Source organism: Rousettus aegyptiacus, unplaced genomic scaffold (assembly GCF_014176215.1).
Source record: "Rousettus aegyptiacus isolate mRouAeg1 unplaced genomic scaffold, mRouAeg1.p scaffold_m13_p_13, whole genome shotgun sequence".
Lineage (NCBI taxonomy): Eukaryota > Metazoa > Chordata > Mammalia > Chiroptera > Pteropodidae > Rousettus > Rousettus aegyptiacus.
In genome coordinates this window covers 80,668,206-80,689,403 of record NW_023416288.1, presented here as the reverse complement: position 1 = coordinate 80,689,403, position 21,198 = coordinate 80,668,206, and the positions used below count along the sequence as shown (strand labels likewise).

The window sequence follows — 21,198 nt, the reverse complement described above, 5'->3', positions numbered from 1 at the left end:
TGTGAAAAAATTTATGTAAGTGAAATTTCTGAGTTAAAGAATATGTTTTTCTTAAAGCTATCCTCTAGAAAAGTTGTACCAATTAATACTTCTATATCTGTACTATAAATCAGATGGTACCTACGATAATCACTTTTTAAAAAACATCTTTATTAAGATATCTTTGGCATATGAAAATTAAATGTATTTAAGGTCTAAAACTTAATGTTTCTATGTAGAGATATTTTTCATATATATATATATATATATATATTCACAACAATCAAGCTAAGTACCATATCCATCACCTCTACATAGTTACCATTTTGTGTGTGTAGGTTGAGATTTAGAATCTGACCTCTTCACAGATTTTCAGTATATAATACCATATTGTCAACTATCCTCACATGCTGTACTCTATAACCTTTATAACTGCATACCTGTAACTCTATAACCTTTCAACAACATCACCTGAATATAGCTTTTCTTTATAATCTCTGCTAATCTTCTAAGGGGAAATTGACAACTTGTTTTTAATTTATATTATAAAACTTATTAAGAATCAATATTTTTCATGTACATATAGGCCATTTACATATATGTATCTGTGTAGAATTTCTCTTCATATGCTTTTTCTACTTTTTTAAACTTGGAGGTTCATGTTTTGTGTATACAATATTTGTAAGATCTTTATTATTAAAGAACTTTAAATTATTTTATGTGGACAAAAATTAGCGCTATTTTTCCCTGAGTTCTCTTTTCTTTTTGTGTTTATTGATGTATTAAGGCTTTTAATATATTCAAATCATTTAAGCTTTCCCTTTGGCAGGAGAAGCAGAGAGGAAAATAGGATTTCTTAAGAAGAAAAAGCTGTCCATTTTCCAAAGCTATTTTCTATGCTGTCCCTACTTACTCAAATTGAAAACATTGTGTGAATCAAAACAATTGTTCCTGGAGGAGGGGGGGAGAAATTAATTCAGACTATACAAACCTGTAAGGGACTGTAAAATGTCTTTTATTTTAATCTTGATATTACATTCTTAAAAACGTCACTCATAGGAATAAAAGAGAACTTTATCCTATTATCAGAAGAATGTCATTAAATAATGAATGTAAGAAATCTAATATACATTCATCCTTGCAAATTTGGAGTATAACAAATTAATATGAGGAACACATAAAAAAAAATCCAGAAAATCTTCGGATTTCCAGAGAGCCAGGCTTTGCCATATTATCACAAATGAGCGGCATCTTGTAAAGAAAGGGTGGACTATCAAAACAAATTCAGTCTATAAGGAAAACAACACTTATTATTCTAGAACTAAGATAATTTCTGATGGAGTATCATAGACATTATGTAAATTAATGACCCAAGGACAGTCCTGTGCTAGTTCAAGTACAGCAATTTCATGAATTATTTCCATCTGACAATCTTGGCCTTTTCTTCTTTTTCTCATGAACTTTGCTGCAAATTCTTTTCCAGAAGCTTTCTTATACATTTCCTCACTACTGCAAATTTACTCCTACAATTAAACAAAAACCTTAACTGTTAAAGTTAACCACTTTCAGGGGGTGATAAATTTTAATAAAATTTCCAAATATCCAAATTTGGAAGTCAATGGATATTCAAATTTAGGTTATAGGCAATCTTAAAAGTAGCCCTTAAGAATTTAATAGAATACATCTATAATCAAATAAAATATAATTTTATAAATCTTCAGGTGATTCTTCTAAAGAAAATCCAAATATTAAAGTCAATATTTTTTACAGTTATACATAAAAATAACTTATTTTTATATACATTTAACAATGATTTAAATCTTTTAAAATGCCATTTTTAAGAAAAACTGGTTATCAGAATTCCTAAAAAATGAATTTCATATTACTAACTGACTCTAATATCATCTGCCAAAATTATAAAAGTTAAAGAGCTCATTTATATATCATTTCAACTACATCATCAGCTGGAAATGTCTAGTTACCCTACAGAGATAGATACTAGCATTATTTTGAAACACTACACTACCATTTGTTATTAAACCAATAAGGAACTCACACAAGACTTAGTACTGATTAGGGACATTAGCTCTAGAATTAGACAGATGTGAGAGTGAATCCCACAAATGGCTATGCTGCTCTCTTGACACATAACCTTGGGCAATTTATTTAATCTTTTTAAGTCTCATTTTCCTTACCTGTAAAAGAAAACACAAATGGAATCTATTTCACAGAATTGTTGTGAGAATCAAAGTATATAATATATGTCAATTGCTTAGCACGGTACTTGCCATGAAGTAAGTGCTCAATAAAATTAATTTTATTGCATGGTACTCACCATATAGTAAGTGCTCAAAAATTCATTAATCAAATAGTTAAATAGTGATAGTCATCACCCATAAATACTCAAGACAAGATGAAAGGCAACTTAGAAATCACTTAGTTTTTTGTTTGTTTGTTTGATTTTTTGCCTAATGCCAAATGCCAATGTCTTCTTTCAAACTGTGAGGTAGTCTCTTCCATCTCTAGGTGCATATTATTTTAATAATGTTTTCAATACAAGTCTGAATCTAACTTCAGGTGAAGGGCTGTAGTCTGAGCAGTACAGAAAGACCCATTCTCTCTTATAACTGACAGTATATCAGGTGTTGAACATAGCTAACTGCCACTCTCTTTTCCAATTTTCAATCATTCCTTATCCCTATAAGGTTTTTACACCTCATAACTATTATTATGGCTTATCAAAACTGCTGATACAATGTGCCAACCAAATTCAAAGAAACTACTCCATGTATTATCTGATCAAAGTATTACACGATTATTATTTTGTTGATCTTGGAACAATACAACCTAATATCACTTCTTTAAAAAAAGAACTTTGATAGTTTTTTCATAGTTCATGTGTGGCTGGTAAATAAACTACCTAGATCTTTTTGTTCTTGAATTTTTTCAAGCCAGCATACTCATATTATATTTTTAATTTTTTTTTAAATTAAATGTGAGATTTTGATTTGTTCTGTTAAATTCTAATTTCTAGGTTTTAGCCCAGCATTCTAGACTACTGACATAATTTTGAGTACTAATTCTTCCTTCCTAGTTAATTTATCATGTGATTTTGATGCCATCTATGTTTTTGTTACCATCGGTTATACAAATGTTAAAGGATGAATCCTTAGACATAGCCCTCCAGCGGTTCAATATGGTGACAATCTACCTAATAGCACCCTTGTTCAGATCAGAGTTCTTTTTGTCCAAAGAAATATGAAAGATTTCTACAGATACTGGAGAGATCAAACCATAAACATTCTTCACAGATTAATAACTCTATTTATTTTACCCCATAAAATCTCCATCAAGCTTTAAAAGTTTCCTGATGATCTTTGTATTCTTTTAAGAAAGAGAAAAGATACCATTAACAACTTGATTTTTTAAAATACCTATATGTCTGAAGTTTCAAAAGGAGAGATAAAAGAGAAAGTTTAATTTATGAAAAACTAACCAACATAAAATTGACAGCAAGCACGTTCCTGGTAAATTAGAAATAACTCAGTTGAGCTGCCTTCAAAGTACTCCCACATTGGACATACAAATGTTTTTTTTTTTTTTTTATGACCACGCCTAAAATTCAAGGCAATAAAGTACTATACAATAACTGAAATACTTCTTATTATCTGGCCCAAATATACATATTTGAAGACCAGATTGAAAGACAAGAGACTCGAGATGTGGATTCACACACATTGCTAACTCTGGGAACCTTTGTTACAGAAGATTTATTGCTAAATTCAGGGGCCAGAGGCAAATATTTAGAAGAAACTTACATTTATTCAATATCTGAGGCCATGCATCCATTTCTTTGCATCAACAGAACAGTTCCCATGGCTCTCCTCTAACACCAAAAACTACTCTTGACATCACCTTTGTTTTTGTACACACATCCCTCACAGTTTTAGGTTTACTCTTTCTTTCCACAATCATGCACTATATTGAGAGGCAGCAAACTTTTCTGTAAAAGGTCAGGTAGGTAATATTTTTGGCTTTGCTGGCCAGAATGTATCTGTCACTACTAAAGTCTGCTGCTATAGAGTGAAAGCAAGTCAGAGATAATAGGTAAATAAATGGGTGCGGCTGGGTTTAAAAAACTTTTATGGATTCTGAAATCTGAATTTCATATAATTTCCATGTCATTAAATATTACTCTTCTTTTGATGTCCAACCATTTAAAACTGTAAAAAGTATTCTATATAGCTCATGAGCCTACCTCTGTACTATCCCATGTTGAAGAAAACTCTTCCAACATTCTAATACTGTGTATCACTGAAACTGGTAGCAAGACAGCAGACCACGTGGTTTGAGGAAATGTTTATTGCCTTCATCTCTAAATGACTAGTGCAATGGGAGAAACTTTAAAACTACTCAAGGAGAAATAGGAGATAAAAAGGGTTTTCTGGAAACTGATCTTTCTTTAGAGCTACAGAATATATAGAAATGTGGGATTTAGCATTCAAGGAATAGAACATATAAGGTACTGAAATTATAAGATCAAAAACTGTAGATGCTAATTGGAGTAGGTGTGTGTGTGTGTGTGCGTGTGTGTGTGTGTGTGTGTGTGTGTGTGTGTGTGAGCTCTGAGATTCTAGGTTTATTCTAGATTATAATAAGGTGCTTTTTTAATACCCATATTATATTATTTAATTTGGTCTGAGATATTACAATTTACTGCATTGACTGTTTCACTTGCTTAACTATGTGTTCCAGGGACTTCATTTATCATTTCTCTTAGTATATCCATAGCACTCTGCATAATAGCAGCTACTCAAATATGACATAAGATAGCATTCTGAATATATATACTGTTCTTACTAGTTCATTAATAATAAGTTCTATGGGAACTTAACCTCATAAAGTTTAATATTTTAGCCACATTGAACTACTTACCATTCTTTCACTGAATTTTAATTCCACTGTGCTTATTTGTTTTATTGCCACTGGCTGGAGTATCTTTCATCACTACTAGTGAAACCTCATTCATTCTTTAAGGCTCAGCTGAATGTTATTTTCCCCATAAGATTTTCTCATGTGGCATGTCATTTTGCCTATAAAGGGAATAGAGACTGATTTGTTACATTGGGGAATAATTTCCAGAGCCTAGTAAAGTGCCTTATGGGTTTAATATATAAGTATAGTATTTGCTTAATTGCTTTGGGGTGATGGTTTAAATGTAACAAAATTCCATTCAAGAAAGACCTAGAATAGATTCTGTCTTCCTTACCTCTGAAAGGAAAAAACAAACAAACAAACAAATGAAAAAACAAACAAAACATAACATATCTGTTAATCTTAAATGTAAAAATCCATCAGATTAGACATCAGCATGAAGGAACAGGGTTTTAAAAGTCAGACTCAGTTTTAAATTCTGGCTGATAACTGTATAATCTTTGGCAATTTATTCAACCTTGCTGAGCTTAAGATTCCTCATCTGTAATATGAGGTTAATAGCAGTTACCTTGCAGGGTAGTTTGGCAAATGATCAGTAATCAGAAAATAGTAGCTATTTTTATTATTTTTGGCATTAATTTCAAATCTGTGATAATGATAATAATTAGTAAAAAAAGAACCATAGGAGACAGGAATTTGGGGTGATCTAATTTGAACTCTGTACTTGATGCATGAATTTTCTCAATAAATCTAGTTCCTTCTTCCTTACCTGAATAGGTGAATCAATGACCATAGTTACTTAGTTTTCCAATGCACTTGGTTCAATAATCAGATTTTATTAAATTTTGTTACTTATCAATTTGTAAGAGGCTGAAAATAATTATCCTTAAGTTTATGTATTTTAAACTAGGATTTTAATTTGATATTATAAGCTCCAACTTTTCAAAATTAACATAGTTGACTTAATGAAGTATTTGCCTTGGAGCATAAACCATACTTTCTAAGTAATGCCTGCTGCTGAACCACAAACATAGCCAACTATTTTGTCCACCCAAAAATATCAGATTATCCAAAATTCTTTGTAACTATTCTTCAAATTAATAGCTAGCTGCCAAGAAATCTTAAATAGTACCTGTACTAAAAGAAAGCAATTTCTACATGGATAATATTATTTAAGGGTCTTTATATATATATATATATATATATATATATAATATATATGTATGTATATAATTTAAGTTTATGACACATGCTTTAGTAGTTGTAAGGTACAAAACCTGAAGCCATTACCTACACTCATGAACCTAGGTAAAGGACACACAATTCCTGAAATATGCCCACCTCTGCATCCCCTTCAACTTGAACATTCTCTGATAAAAATACTTCCTTGTTCCTGTTACCGCCAACTGCTCTGAGGGGAATGAGTTGGACATCCCTATCTACCACAAGGCCCACGTCAGGTGTCAGGAGGCAACTATCAGACATGGAAGTTAGGCATGGTTTGTTCCAATTTGCAACTCATTCTCTCTCACTAAAACTATGAAAAATTGCTTTAGCTACAAGATGGATTATAGATTATTCTTTGAAAAACATCTGTGGCATATTTCAAAATTAAGAGTCTCAGGTTAGTCTCTCACAAGACTCTATCTCTTTCTTGATTTTCTCATCTGAAAAATAAGACTTTCTAAACATGCTTATGATGAGAATTAAATGAGATAATACATGTGAAAAAATTTGTTAACTGTAAGACCCTATATATTTATGAAGTACCTGTTCCAGCAGAGAACTCATTTATATCTTTTATTTTCCCCATAGGAAAATTCAATAATGAGTCAAATATAAAAAATAATAAAATAAAATAATATGAAAAACAAAAAATGTTCTTTTGGCTTAAAATTTTTTTTCTTCTTAACTTAAAATTTATGAATATATCAAAATTATTAAAGTCAAGGACTAGATAACAAAAACACATGTAAGGCAAATCATTTAATGTGCAATTAATATAATTTTAAATCTTTAGAAACATCTTTCTGTTGAGTCTATCAATAGACTCAAGGGATATCAAAATTATGAAAAAACTCTCAGAACCCAAGGTCATGTCTCCTGTGCCTTGTTTACATTGGCACATATCCTAACTCAAAGAAAGGCTTAGGAATAACAAATCAAACTTCAAGCAATCAAAGAAAATTTTGCATCACGTACTTACCCACATTTAGGTTGCCATGAACTCTTCTGGAGATATGAAAGAATATAACATTTCTTAAAATAATTAATATTACATCCTGTCATTACCATGGAATCAATAGTGAGTATTTAAAAAAATTTCTTCCAACACCATTTCACTGAAAGCTTTATGTCTTTAAGATAAAATAATGGTAACTGCTGAAAGAACTAAATTTCTGTGTTTGAACAGCTAACTATTCACAGCTCTTCAATATTTTCAACTAAATGACAGGCCATAGACTAAAGTGAATACATCTTCTGTTTATCCCACTACATCATTAAAATATAGTAGGGATAATTTTTTTTAAGTTCTATATCAGTACGAGGTCAATTAGTTTATCAACTAGTTAAAAATTTTAAAAAAGAAAAAAGAATAAAAGTTTATTAGAAATGCCATCAGAGTTAACAGTTGGAAAAAGGCAACTTTTCTATCTTGCTACAGAAAGGATTATGCATAAATATACTCAATTATGTCAAAACCATAATAAACCAGCAAAATTTATAAACCTTAAACAAAAACTGCTTATAACACAAAATGAACTTTTCTGAGACTTCTAAACAGTTCCTATGTTCTTTGTAATGAGATTTTGTTACTTACGCCAAAGACAGAGCATATTTTGAAGTTTTGCAGGTTTTCTTAGTTTTGCTTTTTGGTTACATGTAAAAAAATTTCATTGAGTTATACAATGAATTACATTTATTGAGTGTCCCACCCTAGGCGAAGCACAGCCTTAATGCTATGTGTTTTATTTAATTCTCTACAAGTCTGTGAGGCAATCAATATCGAGGTAACTTACTCAAGGACAGGTAACTAGTTAAGTAAAAAGCCAAGATCCAATCACAGACTGACTCCAAAGCCTATGTTCTTAATCACTGCATTAAACTTCTCCATGATGAAAAAGTGAACGAAAAAGAAACAAATACATTAATTTTATGTTTCAGTTTTAAGCTCATATATCAAGTATCTATCGAAGTGCATTGTTCTGCTGTTTCAGCATTTATTACTTTTTTAAAGAAGATGTCACAACCTTAAAAGAGACAAAAAACAAAATAGGAAAGCTAATTTTATAACAAAAGTTAAAACCAAAATTGAAAGGAACATTCCTGGAAGAATTAGCATTACAACACCTAATAGGGTGTAAATCTTTTTTTTTTCCAGATTAAATCATCTGTTAAATTACCCAGCATTAATGAAGTAAATCTTGTTCCAGAAAGATGTTTTTCCTTTTGCTAACATATGGAATAAATAAGACAAACAAAAAACAAACATTTCTAAAAATTACCTTAAAACTTGTAGAAAAGCATGGTTTTAACATTGTAACCAATATTACAAGACCCTCTTTTTCCAAGACCCCAGATGAAGTCTGTAGTAACTCGCAGACCCTTTCCTCAGTACAGCATGGTGCTATTTTGCAACCGCAACAAATGTTTGCAACAATAGCTAACATTTATTGGATGTTATGTGCCTTTACTCTTTAGAGAGTAAAACACCACAGATACGGAAAGGTCCTCAGAGAGAAAGGGCGTCAAGGTTTTAGCAACCAGTCGTGGCAGACTCTCTCACACACACTGCCAAGTAAAAACCACGCGCTCGCGGAGCGCCGCGCGGGCTTTGGGAACTGGTCGTGGAACGCAAAGCGGTAGCTGGTGCGACCAGCTGCCCTAATCGCCACCCACACCTATGTATGTGTCTAGTCACAGCGCACTCAATCCACCCACGCGCCGCCACTTCCAGTGAGCCTGGCAACCTCCAACACTTATCAGCTCCGGTCTCACCTGCCCAGCTCTCCAGGGGCCTCAGCCTGAAGCTGTCCTGGAAAGAGTCCGTGCATACAGCGACGCGCATCTCCGTCAGCAACCCCTGGGCCTGGGGCGAGGCTGGCAGCCAGCGCGGCGCGGTCAGACCCGCATCCGCCTGGCCAGCCCGGCCCCAGCCTGAGGCAGCAGCCTCAAAAAAAAGCCACCGCTGCCCGGCTTCTTCAGAGGAATCATGGTACTTGGGCGCGCTTCCTTTCTGGCCGCCCCGCTTTCTCAGAGCTGCCGGCAACAGTCCCACCTCCAGATGCCTCGCGCAGGTCAGACAAGTATGAAACCACTCGCTCAGCACAGCGCCACGCTCAAACCACCGCAGGAGGGATCTCAGCTGCCCCGCCCCACCCTTGGTCAGCCCCGGCCTTGGTTCCGCCCCTTTGCTGAGCTTCCACGCGTCCTGAGCGCCGGGCACCTAGCGCTCATCCTCTGCAGCCAAGACGCGGCAAATAGCATAACCCTTCTGGTCTGAGATCAAGCTAAGCGAGTTATACGCCTGTTAAGCATCTGAGAGTTCCAAAACCTCCGTTAATGAAAGGCATACGAGCTGCCAGCCGGAGCTTCACAATCCACTTTCCCTTTGGCGAGTGAGGAGTTGCTCCGGGCACCTGGTTTCTTTCTACACTGCAAGAGAGATTTGAAGGCAGGAGTTGAATGATACTAAGCCCTCACATCAGCTCTATGAAATAGGCACTGTTGTACTGTCTGCAATCCTCTTTAACTTTCAAGGCACTCTCATACTTATGAGTCTTATGAGTTTAATTATATCCATATGCTTAAGACTACAAAATTTATATCTCCAGCTTCCAACCATTTTCCAATCTTCGTAATCATATATTCACAGGTACACTTGGCATCTCCACTTAAATGTCAAATTAACATATAAAGAAGTAAGTTACTGATCATCCTTCACAAATACAGTCCTACTCAGTTTCCCCCATCTCAGTAAATGGTAGTTCCATCCTTCTAGCTGTTCAGACAAAATGCTTGGGATTAGCACTGGCTCCTCTCTTTCTCTCATACTCATCATGCAATTTGTAAGTAAATCCTCTTGGTTTTATCTTCAAAATATATCCACGATCTGATCGCTTCTCTCCATTTTCAAATTACCACAGTAGATTAAGTCACCATTATTTCTTGTCTGGATTATTGTGATAGGTTACTAACTATATCACTTGCTTCCATCCTTCTTCCTCTCCAATCCTACACAGTTTATTTTCAAAGCAATCAGAGTGATCTTTTTTAAAATCTAAATCAGATCATATCACTGCTCTGGTCAAAATGTCCCAATACAGTTTTGCTTCTGGCAATGATGGTCTAGTTTATTTGTGGTCAATACTGTTACTGAGAGAAACTGGCAAAAATAAAAAAAAAAAAAAAAACTGTTGCTCCAAAAGCAACAAGGATTTGAATGACTAAGATCCTGGATGAAGGGGGGACCTAGAATGGCATCACTTTTCCTGTGAGCATTTGATGATACAAAAGCAATAACTGAAAGGGTGAGAAAGTAAGCAGAGCTTCATCCATCTTATGTGGCTGGAGAGACAAAAAAAAAAAAAAAAAAATGGAGTTTAGAACCTATTAAGGAGGAGAGCTGATAAGTAGACTTTCAGGTGGGACCCTAAAAGGCTACCTCCCAGCAGCATCAGTAAAAGAGAAACAGACTGACCCTTACAAGGACTGAGAACAGCTTCAATGTGCAATAGTAAATCACCTCTGGAGAAAAGCAAATCATTCAGAGCCACACATTATCTGTATAATACTTCATATACAATGTCTGGCACTTAATTTTAAAAGGAGCACATAAAAAGAATCATCTTAGAAACTAAAAGAGAAAGACAGAAATAAACAGCAAACAGAAGATCCAGATATTAAAGTTTAAAGACAGATTTTAAAATAAGTCTGTTGTTTAATATCTTCAAAAAAAAAAAAAATTAAATGACAAGACAGATCATTTCAGCAGAGAACTGAGAACTCCAAAGAAGAATAAAAAGGAATTTGGGAAATTAGGGGGGAAACCCACAAACTAAAACAATGACTTAATGGATGAATTTAATAACAGATTAGATACAACTTTAAAAAGAATTAGTGAATCTTATTAGTGAACGTAATAATTCAAAAGTGTGCAAAATAAAACTTAGGAGATAAAAGGATACAGAGTTCAGAAAAGAGAATAAAACACATGTGTATGTGGTAAAATGTTCCAACTAACATGTAATTGAACTATCAGAAGCAGAGGAGAGAATAAAAGAAAAGAAGTAATATTTGAAAAGATAATGGTTTGGAAATTTTCAAAATTAATTAAAGACAACAATTCACAGAATCAAGAAAAATTATGAATATCAGCAGAATTTCAAGCAATAACCATATCTATGGAGATCATAGAAAACTACTGAGCGTTAAAGACAAAGAGAATAATTTTTTTAAATAGGCAGAAAAGGCAGTATTATCTTATTGCAAAAGAGCAATAAGATAAAGAGCTAAGTCACACACACACACACACAAAAAGGAACCCTAAAGACCATTAAATATCTTCAAAGTTCAGAGTGATGAGAGAAATTAGCTGCAAATTGGATTATGTACTCAGTAAAAATATTCTGCACGCACCGAAATATTCAAATTAAAAGTATAATATTTTTATATTTAATTTTTATTTTTTACAACAAATAAATACTAAGATCATTTAAAGAAAATTTGAAAAGAAGCTCTTTAATGCAGATAAAAAATAATGGAATCATAAAGATGTATGAAAGAATGAAGAAAAGTAAAGGGATTAATATATAACTAGATATAATAATTAAATATAAACCAATAAAAGTAATGACTTGTGGGATTTAAATGTATATGTAGTATTAAAATATATATAATAATACCACAAAAAAAGGAAGAGACTAATGGAATTAAAGCGTGCTAAAGTTTGCATTGCATGGGAATTGAAAAAAGTATTTGGCTTTAATAAATCAAGAATGAATATTAAAATCCCTAGAGTAACAACTAAAGTAATAGAAAATGACAAGTAACAAGTTAATAGACTGAGGAAATGGAATAATAAAACATATTTAATCCAAAAGAAGCAAGAAAAAGTAGAAAAAAGAAGATACAACAAGAGCAGACAAGTAGAAAACAAGCAGTAAGATAATAAATTTAAACAGATGAGTTGTTTGTGTTTTAAAGCAATTAAACATAAATGAAATTTATATGCCCTCAATTAAAATACAAAACTTGTAGACAGGATTAAAAAATAATCGCAACTATAGGTTGCTTCTGAGAGACACCTTAAATAAAGAGTTAAAGAAAGATTGAAAGTAAAAGGATGGAAAGAGTTATGTTATGTAAATAGTACTAAATAGAAAATTGTTATATTTATTCAAATATTAGACAAAGTAGATTTTAAGGCAAAAAGCATTACTAGAAATAAAGAGGAACATTTTTTAATGATAAAAAGATCAATCTGTCAGTAAGTTATTGCAATTCTCTATTTGTATGGTCTTAAACATATGTCATTGAAATACATGAAGCAAAATGACACAACTAAAAGGAGAAATAGAAAAATTCATAATCATTATCAGAGATTTTAACACAATTCTCTAGTTGATAGAACAAGTATACAAAATAATTATGTAGAAATGTTCTTAGCAATTTCGAATGACACAATGAACAAATGACATAATTGATGTATGTATAATACTACAGAATATGCAGCCTTTTGTTGTAAAGAGAATATTTATTGATCATGTAACAGATCATAGAGTACATTTGAACAACTTCAAAGGACTGAAGTTCGACAGAGTATATTCTGTGATCACAGTGGAATTAGGCATGGAGCAAACTGTTACCTACCATTTTGATATACAACAACTACAACCACAATTAAAAGCTCTATAAAATCACAATAACTTGGAAATTAATTAATTTTTCATTTATGGTGATAAAAATAAAAAAGGATTAATTTGGGGTTGGAGGATATTGACTGAAAAAGAATGAAAGGGGACTTTCTGAAGTGACGGAAAGTCCTATTTCTTCATAGGGCTGTGGCTCACATGGGTGTGTGCATTCTCAAACTGATTAAAATGAATGAATTTACATTATACTTCAATTTTTAAAAAATTTTTTGATAGAAATTTTTATACCATTGGAAAAAACATGAGCTCATAAATATTAAACAAAGTCAATTCAAGCAATGTATTAAAAGATATATCATGGCAGTGGATTTTATGCTAGGAGTGTAAGGATATTTCATTACATGTTCAGATTAGAGGAGAAAAGTAATCCTATCAACTGAATAAATATGGGAAAACATATTATAATATTCAATACCTATTCATGATTAATTTTAAAAGTTTAGCAACCTAGAAACAAAAAAAAATGGGATTTCCTAAACTTAAGAAAATAGAGCTCTCAAAAACTTACAAGAAGCAGTATCCTTGAAGTCAGGGACACAACAATAATACATTCTATCATTACTCTTATTCAGTGTGCAGTAGAGAACATAAACGGTGCAATCAGACTAAAATGGTGCTTATTATTGGAAAGGAAAAGTAAAAATGATCAGGAAAAAGGGCAAAATTAATAAATGTAGACAATTCAAGTACATTTCTAGACTATCCAAAAGAATCAACTGAAATAATATCAAAATTAAAAAAATTAAGGAAAGATGATTAGATAAAAATACATCAACAGTTTTCCCATATAAAACCAACATGAAGCATACAAGATAATGGGAATATTATCTCATTTTCAATAGAATGAAAAATAAAACGTGCAAAAACAACCCTAAAAAAATTTACAAGGCTTATATTTTATTTGATAATTATATATAACATGATAATTCTAGTGGACATAAAGACAAATAAATGAAGATACATAGTACGCTCTTAGATGAAGAGATTAGATTCTATTATTCTTTGTAAATCAATCAATATATTTAATAACTGTTGGGTGAGGGAACTAAACAAAATGGATGCAGTCAGGTTACCTCCCAACAAGCCATGCAGTGTCTGGGCAGCCTTAGCAACAGTGTCCCAGGTGGCCTTAGATATAGTGTCCTATGTAACATTAGATAAAGGATCCTATATAACCTGTAGATTGTGATTGATTATAGCACATGTTCTTAAGCCACTATTATGCACCTTGTTATAAGAATAGCTCTACTTGTGCAAGGAGGGGGAGCTGGAACTGTGCCAGTGCCTTGCTGTGTCCTGCTATGCCTGAATAAAGCTATGTATTGTGTGATCTGCCCATGGCTCCTCACATATTCTTCCAGCTGCCAGAACTGCACACTCCAAGTTTTGGTACCCTGAACTTGCAAAACAATAACATTCTAATAAATCACCAAAATTTCTTTTGGAATTTGTTAGAATTATCCCAAAGTTTATCATGAAGGATCTTCAAATCAGAATAACAGACAAAATTTTGGAAAAGAAAGTTTGTAAAGAGAGAATTGTCCTAACAGATACTAAAATGTATTATGAAATAAGACAGCTCAACATAACTGAATGTAAGTTATGAAATAAAGTTATTACACGTAAGAAATTAAAATAGGCCACAAATCTTCTAAATCATTAAATGTAAAAAAAGACTATAAAATTTAGAAAAGAATAATAGATAACCATTACCTGATTTCTAAAGGGGAAATAATTTCTAAAGAATAAAGAAGTGGAAAAAAACCTCAAAGGAAAATATTTGACTACCTAAAAAGACAATATCCTTGTATATTAAAAATATTATATATCAAATTAAATGTTAGACAAACTGCAAAACATTTGCAAAAAGCATTATAAATAAAAATCATACCTTAAATACATAAATTATAAACCAGTAAGAAGGATGACAAAACTATATTAGAAAGGGGTCAAAGAAAATGAAAGATAAATTTTAAAAAGACATTTATAATGAACATACACCCAATGTTCAAATTTACCATTAATCAAAGAAATATACAAATTAACCAATAAGGTTTTATTATTGCCAGTAAAATTGGCAGCTTTTTAAGGGAATTCAATGCCCATCATCACTGATAATGGAGTGAAGTACTGGAAGGATTAAAACATAAGTATTTTTTATTTCCTTCTTTTGCTCTAATCTGTATTTTCTGTAATTTTCCAAGAACTCAGATATCACTTTCTAAGGGGCATCTTATCTGACTCTATCAAAGTAATATAAAATCTGGCTTACCTATTTTCGTAACAACCTGAGCTTATCTTTATCAAATTGCACTCCAAGTGTATAATTTTCTCTCTTCCTAGCTAGATAAAAGACCATTTTTTTCATTATCCTCAGTATGTACAAGTGACACTCCATAAATACTAATAAATAAATGTGGTTGAATATACAACACTCTAAATGTCTCTGAGTATGGGAATTACCAAATGAATTATAATATACATATTTACCTAATAGGTTATTTTTAAATTTTTGTCAAATCGACTAGATCTTTTTGATTAAAAGTTATTGGGATGACATTAACAAAATCGAATATGTTTCAAGTGTATCATTCAACAAAATGTTGTATATATATACATATATATATATATTGCATTGTGTGTTTGCCGCTCAATGATTTAGATTTCCTTCTGTTACCAAATATTTGACCCTTTTTACCCCTATCTACTTCCTCCATCATCCCTTCCCTCTGGTAACCATTTATTCACTGTCTGTGTCCATGAGTCTCTGTTTGTCATTTTTGTTTGTTGCTTTCAGTTTTATATCCCATATATGAGCCATATCATGTGATTTTCGACTTTTTCTGTCTGACTTATTTTGTTTAGCATGATTATCTCAAGATCCATTAGTGTTGTTGTAAATGGCAGTATTTTCTCTATTCTTATGGCTGAGTAATATTCCATTGTATATATGTACCATACCTTCTTTATCCAATTATCTAACATAGAATTTGTTGCTTTCATGTCCTGACCACTGTGAATAATGCTGCTATGAACATCAGAGTGGATATATCTTTGCAGATAAATGTTTTCAGATTTTTTGGGTAAATACCCAGAAGAGGGATTGCTGGATCATATGGTAATTCAATTTTTAGTTTTTTGAGGCCACTCCATATTGTTTTCAATAGTGATTGTACCAATTTGTATTCCCACCAGCAGTGTATGAGGGTTTCCTTTTCCACAAAACTTTTCCTGTTGATAATAGCCATTCTAACATGTATGAGAAGGTATCTCATCGTGTTTTTAATTTACATTTCCCTAATAGCTAGTGAAGTTGAACATCTTTTTATATATCTGTTGGCCATCTGTATGTCTTATTGAGAGAAGTGTCTATTTAGGTCCTCTTCCCATTTTTTTAAATTAAATTATTTTTTGTTGTTACTGAGTTGTATGAGTTCTTTGTATATTAGGCCCTGATCAAAGACTTGTTTTGCAAATACATTCTCCTATTTCAATGGTTGCCTCTTTGTCTTGTTGATGATTTCTTTTGCTGCACAGAAGCTTTTTAGTTTGATAAAGACCCATTCATTTATTTTTGCTTTTACTTCCCTTGATTTGAGGTCAAATTCATAAAATCATCTCTAAGTCCAAAGTCCAAGAGTTTAATGCCTATGTTTTCTTCTGTGCGATTAACAGTTTCAGGTTTTTTTTTTTTTCAGGTCCTACTTTGAGTTAATTTTGGTGTGTGGTGATACAAACCAGTGTAGTTTCATTTTTTTTTTTTTTTTTTGCATGGGGCTTTCCAGTTTTCCCAGCACCAGTTAGTGAAGAGGCTTTTCTTTCTCCATTGTATGTTTTTGGCCCCTTGTTGAAAATTATTTGCCTATATATAAAGGGGTTTACTTCTGGACTCTCAATCCTGTTCCACTAGTCTGTGTGTCTTTCTGCCAACACTGCTGTTTGGATTATTGTCATGTCATAGTATAATCTGAAGTCAGGCAGAGTGATACCTCTAGCCTTGTACTCTTTTTTCTCAGGGTGGCTTTGATGATTTAGGGTCTTTTGTGCTTCCATACAAATTTGGTAATTTCTTGTTCCATTTCTTTAAAAAATGCTAATGGAACTTTGATCGGGATTACATTAAATCTGTATAGTGCTTTAGGTAATAAGGTTATTTTAGTTATGTTGATTCTTCCAATCCAAGGATATGAAATATCTTTCAATTTCTTTGTGGCCTTTTCAATTTCTTTTAATAGAGTCTTATAGTATTCATGTAAGTACTTCACATATTTCATTAGGATTATTCCTGGGTATTTTATTCTCTTTGTTGCAATTGTAAAGAAATTAATTTTTCATTTCTTTTTTGGGAAGTTCATTACTAGAATATAGGAGTGCTATGGATATTTATTTGTTTGTTTGTTTGTTTATTTATTTATTTATATGGTGACATTGGTTAACAGAATTCAATAAGTTTCAGCTATACACTTTAAGAGTAAGGCATATATATATTTAAACTGTGTGTTTACCTCCCATAGTTAGAGTTCTTTCTGTCACCACATATTTGACCCCCTTTACCCTGTCCACTTCTCCTCTCTTTCTTCCCCTCCCCCTCTGGTAGCCACTAGTCTATAGTCCATGTCCATGAGTCTCTTTGTTTGATATGTTGACTTTTGCTTTTAGGTGTATATCCCATGTATAAGTGATGTCATATGATTTTCAACTTTTTCTGTCTGTGTAATTTCACCTGGCATGATTATTTAGAGGTCCATCCATGTTGTCACAAATGGCAGTATATCATCTCTTCTTACGACTGAGGAATATTCCATTGTATATATGTACCACAGCTTTGTTAGCCAATTATCTATTGTAGGACACTTTGGTTGCTTCCATGAACTGGCCACTGTGAATAATGCCGCAATGAACCATATCTTTTCGGATATGAGTTTTCAAGACTTTGGGATAAATACCCAGTAGAGGGATTGCTGGATCATATGGAAGATCAAGTCTTAGTTTTTTGAGGAAACTCCATACTGTTTTCCATAGTGGCTGTACCAATTTGCAGTCCCACCAGCAGTGTATGAGAGTTCCTTTTTTCTCTGCATTCTCTCCAACATTTGTTATTACTTGTTCTGTTGATTCTAGCTATTCTAACAGGTGTGAGATGGTATCTCCTTGTGGTTTTAATTTGCATTTTTCTAATAACTAGTGATGTTGAGCATCTTTTCAAATATTTGGTGGCCATTTGTATGTCCTCCATGGAGAAGTGTCTGTTCAGGTCCTCTGTCCACTTTCTGATTAGATTGTTTGTTATTTTGTTATTTTTGAGTTGTATGAGTTCTTCGTATATTTTGGATAGTAGGCTCTTATGGGAGGTGTTGCTTGCAAATATATTTTCCCATTTAGATGGTTGTCTCTTAACCTTGTTGATGATTTCTTTGCTGAGCAGAAGATACAGTCCCATTCATTTATTTTTGCTTCTACATTCTTTGCTCTTGAGGTCAAATTCATAAAATCCTCTTTAAGTCCAAGGTCCTTGAGTTTGGTTCCTATGTTTTCTTCTATGCATTTTATTGTTTTAGGTCTTATATTCAGGTCCTTAAACCATTTTGAATTAATTCTGCTGTGTGGTGATAGACAACAGTCTAGTTTAATTCTTTTGCAGGTAGCTTTCCAGTGTTCCCAGCACTATTTATTGAAGAAGCTTTCTTTTATCCAATGTATGGTTTTGGCTTTTTTGTCAAAATTATTTGCCCATATAAATGGAGGTTTACTTCTGGACTCTTGATTCTGTTCCATTGGTCTGTGTGTCTATTTTGTTGTCAATACCATGCCTTTTTGATTACTGTCACTTTGTAGTATAATTTGAAGTTGGGCAGAGTGATCTCTCCAGCCTCGTTCTTTCTTCTCAGGATGGCGTTGACAATTCAGGATCTTTTGTGCTTCATTAAAAATCTGATTATTTTTTTCTATTTCTTTGAAAAATGCTGATGGGATACTGATGGGGATTACATTAAATCTGTATAGTACTTTAAGTAATATGGTCATTTTAACTATGTTGATTCGTTTAATCCAAGAACATGGAATCTTTTTCCATTTCTCTGAATTTTCTTTGATTTCTTTTAATAGGGTTTTATAGTTTTCATTATATAGGTCTTTCACATGTTTCGTTAGATTTATTTCTAGGTATTTTATTGTTTTTGTTTCAATTTTAAAAGGATTATTTTTTCCACTTCTTTTTCCGACACTTTATTATTAGAGTATAGGAGTCTTTAGTGTTTTCTATGTAGAGAATTATGCCATCCGCAAATAGTGACAGTCTGAATTCTTCATTTCCCATTTGGATGGCTTTTATAACTTTCTCTTGGCAAATTGCACTTGCTATGACATCCAAAGTTATATTGAATAACAGTGGACAGCCTTGCCTTGTTCCTTATCTTCAGGGGAAGGTTTTTATTTTTTCACCATTAGGTGTAATGTTGGCTGAGGGCTTGTCATAAATGATCTTTATTATGTTAAGATGCTTTCCTTCTATACCAATTTTGTTAAGTATTTTGATCATAAATGAGTCCTGTATGTTCTATTGATATGATCATATGATTCTTATTTTTTAATTTGTTTATGCAGTGTATCACATTAAATAATTTTCATATGTTGAACCATCCCTGTGCCTCTGGGAAGAATCCCAATTGATCATGGTGTGTAATCTTTTGAATATATTTCTACATTCTGTTTGTTAGTATCTTATTTAGGATTTTTGCATCTGTGTTCATGAGAGATATCGGTCTGCATTTTTCTGTTTTGTGTTATCTTTACCAGGTTTGGTATCAGGGTAATACTGACCTCATAAAATGAGTTGGGAAGTACTTTGAGGAGAATAGGTAATAAATCTCCTTTGAATTAACCTTCTCAAAGAACCTACTCCTTGTATTTATTTTTTCTATTGGTTTTTGTTTTCAATTTCTTTTATTTCTGCTTTAATTTTGATTTTTTATTTCTTCCTGCTGACTTTAGACTTCGCTTGTTCTTTCTTTCCTAGTTTTTAAAGATGAAGCATTAGATTGTTTATTAGGGTTCATTCTTGTTTTTGGAGATAGGCCAGTAATGATATGAACTTTCTTATTATCGCTTTTGCCATGTCTGAAAAGTTTTGATATATTGTACTATCATTATAATTTGTTTCTATGTATCTTTTGTTCTCTATTTTTATTTCTTTGCTTACTCAGTTATTCTTCAGTAGTATGTTGTTTAATCTCCATGCTTTTGTGGTTCTTCCTTCTTTCTTTTTGCAGTTGATCTCTAGTTTCAAAGCATTATGATCAGAGAATATGTTTGGTATGATTTCAACCCTTTTATATTTGTTAAGACTATCTCTGTGTCCCAGTATGTGGTCTATCCTTGAGAATATTCCATGTGTACTAGAGAAGAATGTAAAAGCAGTTGTTTTGGGATGGAAGGCTCTGTAAATTTCAATTATGTCTAGTTGGTCTAATGTGTAATTTAAGGATATTATTTTCTTATTGATTTTCTGTTTGGATGATCTGTCAATATCCAACAGTGGGGTATTTTGGTCTCCTACTATGATAGTATTTTAATCTGTTTCTCCCTTTAGTTCTATTAGTAACTGCTTTACATATTCGGGGGGGACCAGATAGGGAGCATACATATTAATAAGTGTTACACATCCTTGGTGCATGATTCCCATTATCATTATAAAGCATCCCTCAGGATTATTTTTACATTTTTTATTTTGAAGTCTATTTCATCTGATATTAGTACTTCTACTCCCACCTTTCACCAAATGCTATTTGCTTGAAATGTCATTTTTCATCCTTAACTTTAAGTCTATATCTGTCTTTGGAGCCGCAATGTGTCCTTTGTATTGCATATTTCCATGTCTGTTATTTTCTGGAAGTTTTTCTCTTCCTTTCTGAGATGCCTTGTCATCTTCATTGTTCATGGTGTTTAATGGACTATTTCTCGCCTGGACATTAATGGAAGTGTATTCTGTTTTGTCCCCCCCCCCCCCAGAAATAATATTTATTATATAAAGATCTCTCCTTAGCCTGTTGCAAACTGGCACTTTTCTTTTGGTTTCCAGTAGGTGACATCTAAGCCTCTTGGATCCCTGCCTTATGTAAAGCCTTTAAAATGTCTTTTTATTTTCTGATAGATATTTAATGACATTAGCTACCCTCAGTTTCAGTCCCTGTGTGTGTTAGCAACAGTTTCAGTAGCATTTGCTCAGATTCCCCTGGGGTTCCATGGTGTTCTGTCTGGGAGGGTATGGGTGGAGGGGCCCTTTGGCTTGGTGCTTGGGGGCTGTGGTCAGCCTCAGTTTTGCAATCAATGCCAGTAAAAATCAACTGTTGTT

General features: G+C 32.8%; 1 protein-coding gene across 1 annotated transcript in view; it reads right to left on the bottom strand.

Annotated features, from left to right (window-relative positions):
• The window catches only part of STK17A (serine/threonine kinase 17a), a 40,561-nt gene extending 31,432 nt beyond the window's left edge, over positions 1-9,129 (bottom strand). The window contains 5 exon segments of the mRNA XM_016118942.2: positions 1,282-1,465; positions 1,468-1,502; positions 8,914-8,929; positions 8,932-9,094; positions 9,097-9,129. Coding sequence (XP_015974428.2) covers positions 1,282-1,465; positions 1,468-1,502; positions 8,914-8,929; positions 8,932-9,094; positions 9,097-9,129 — 431 coding nt within the window.
• Between the last annotated feature and the right edge of the window lie 12,069 nt (positions 9,130-21,198).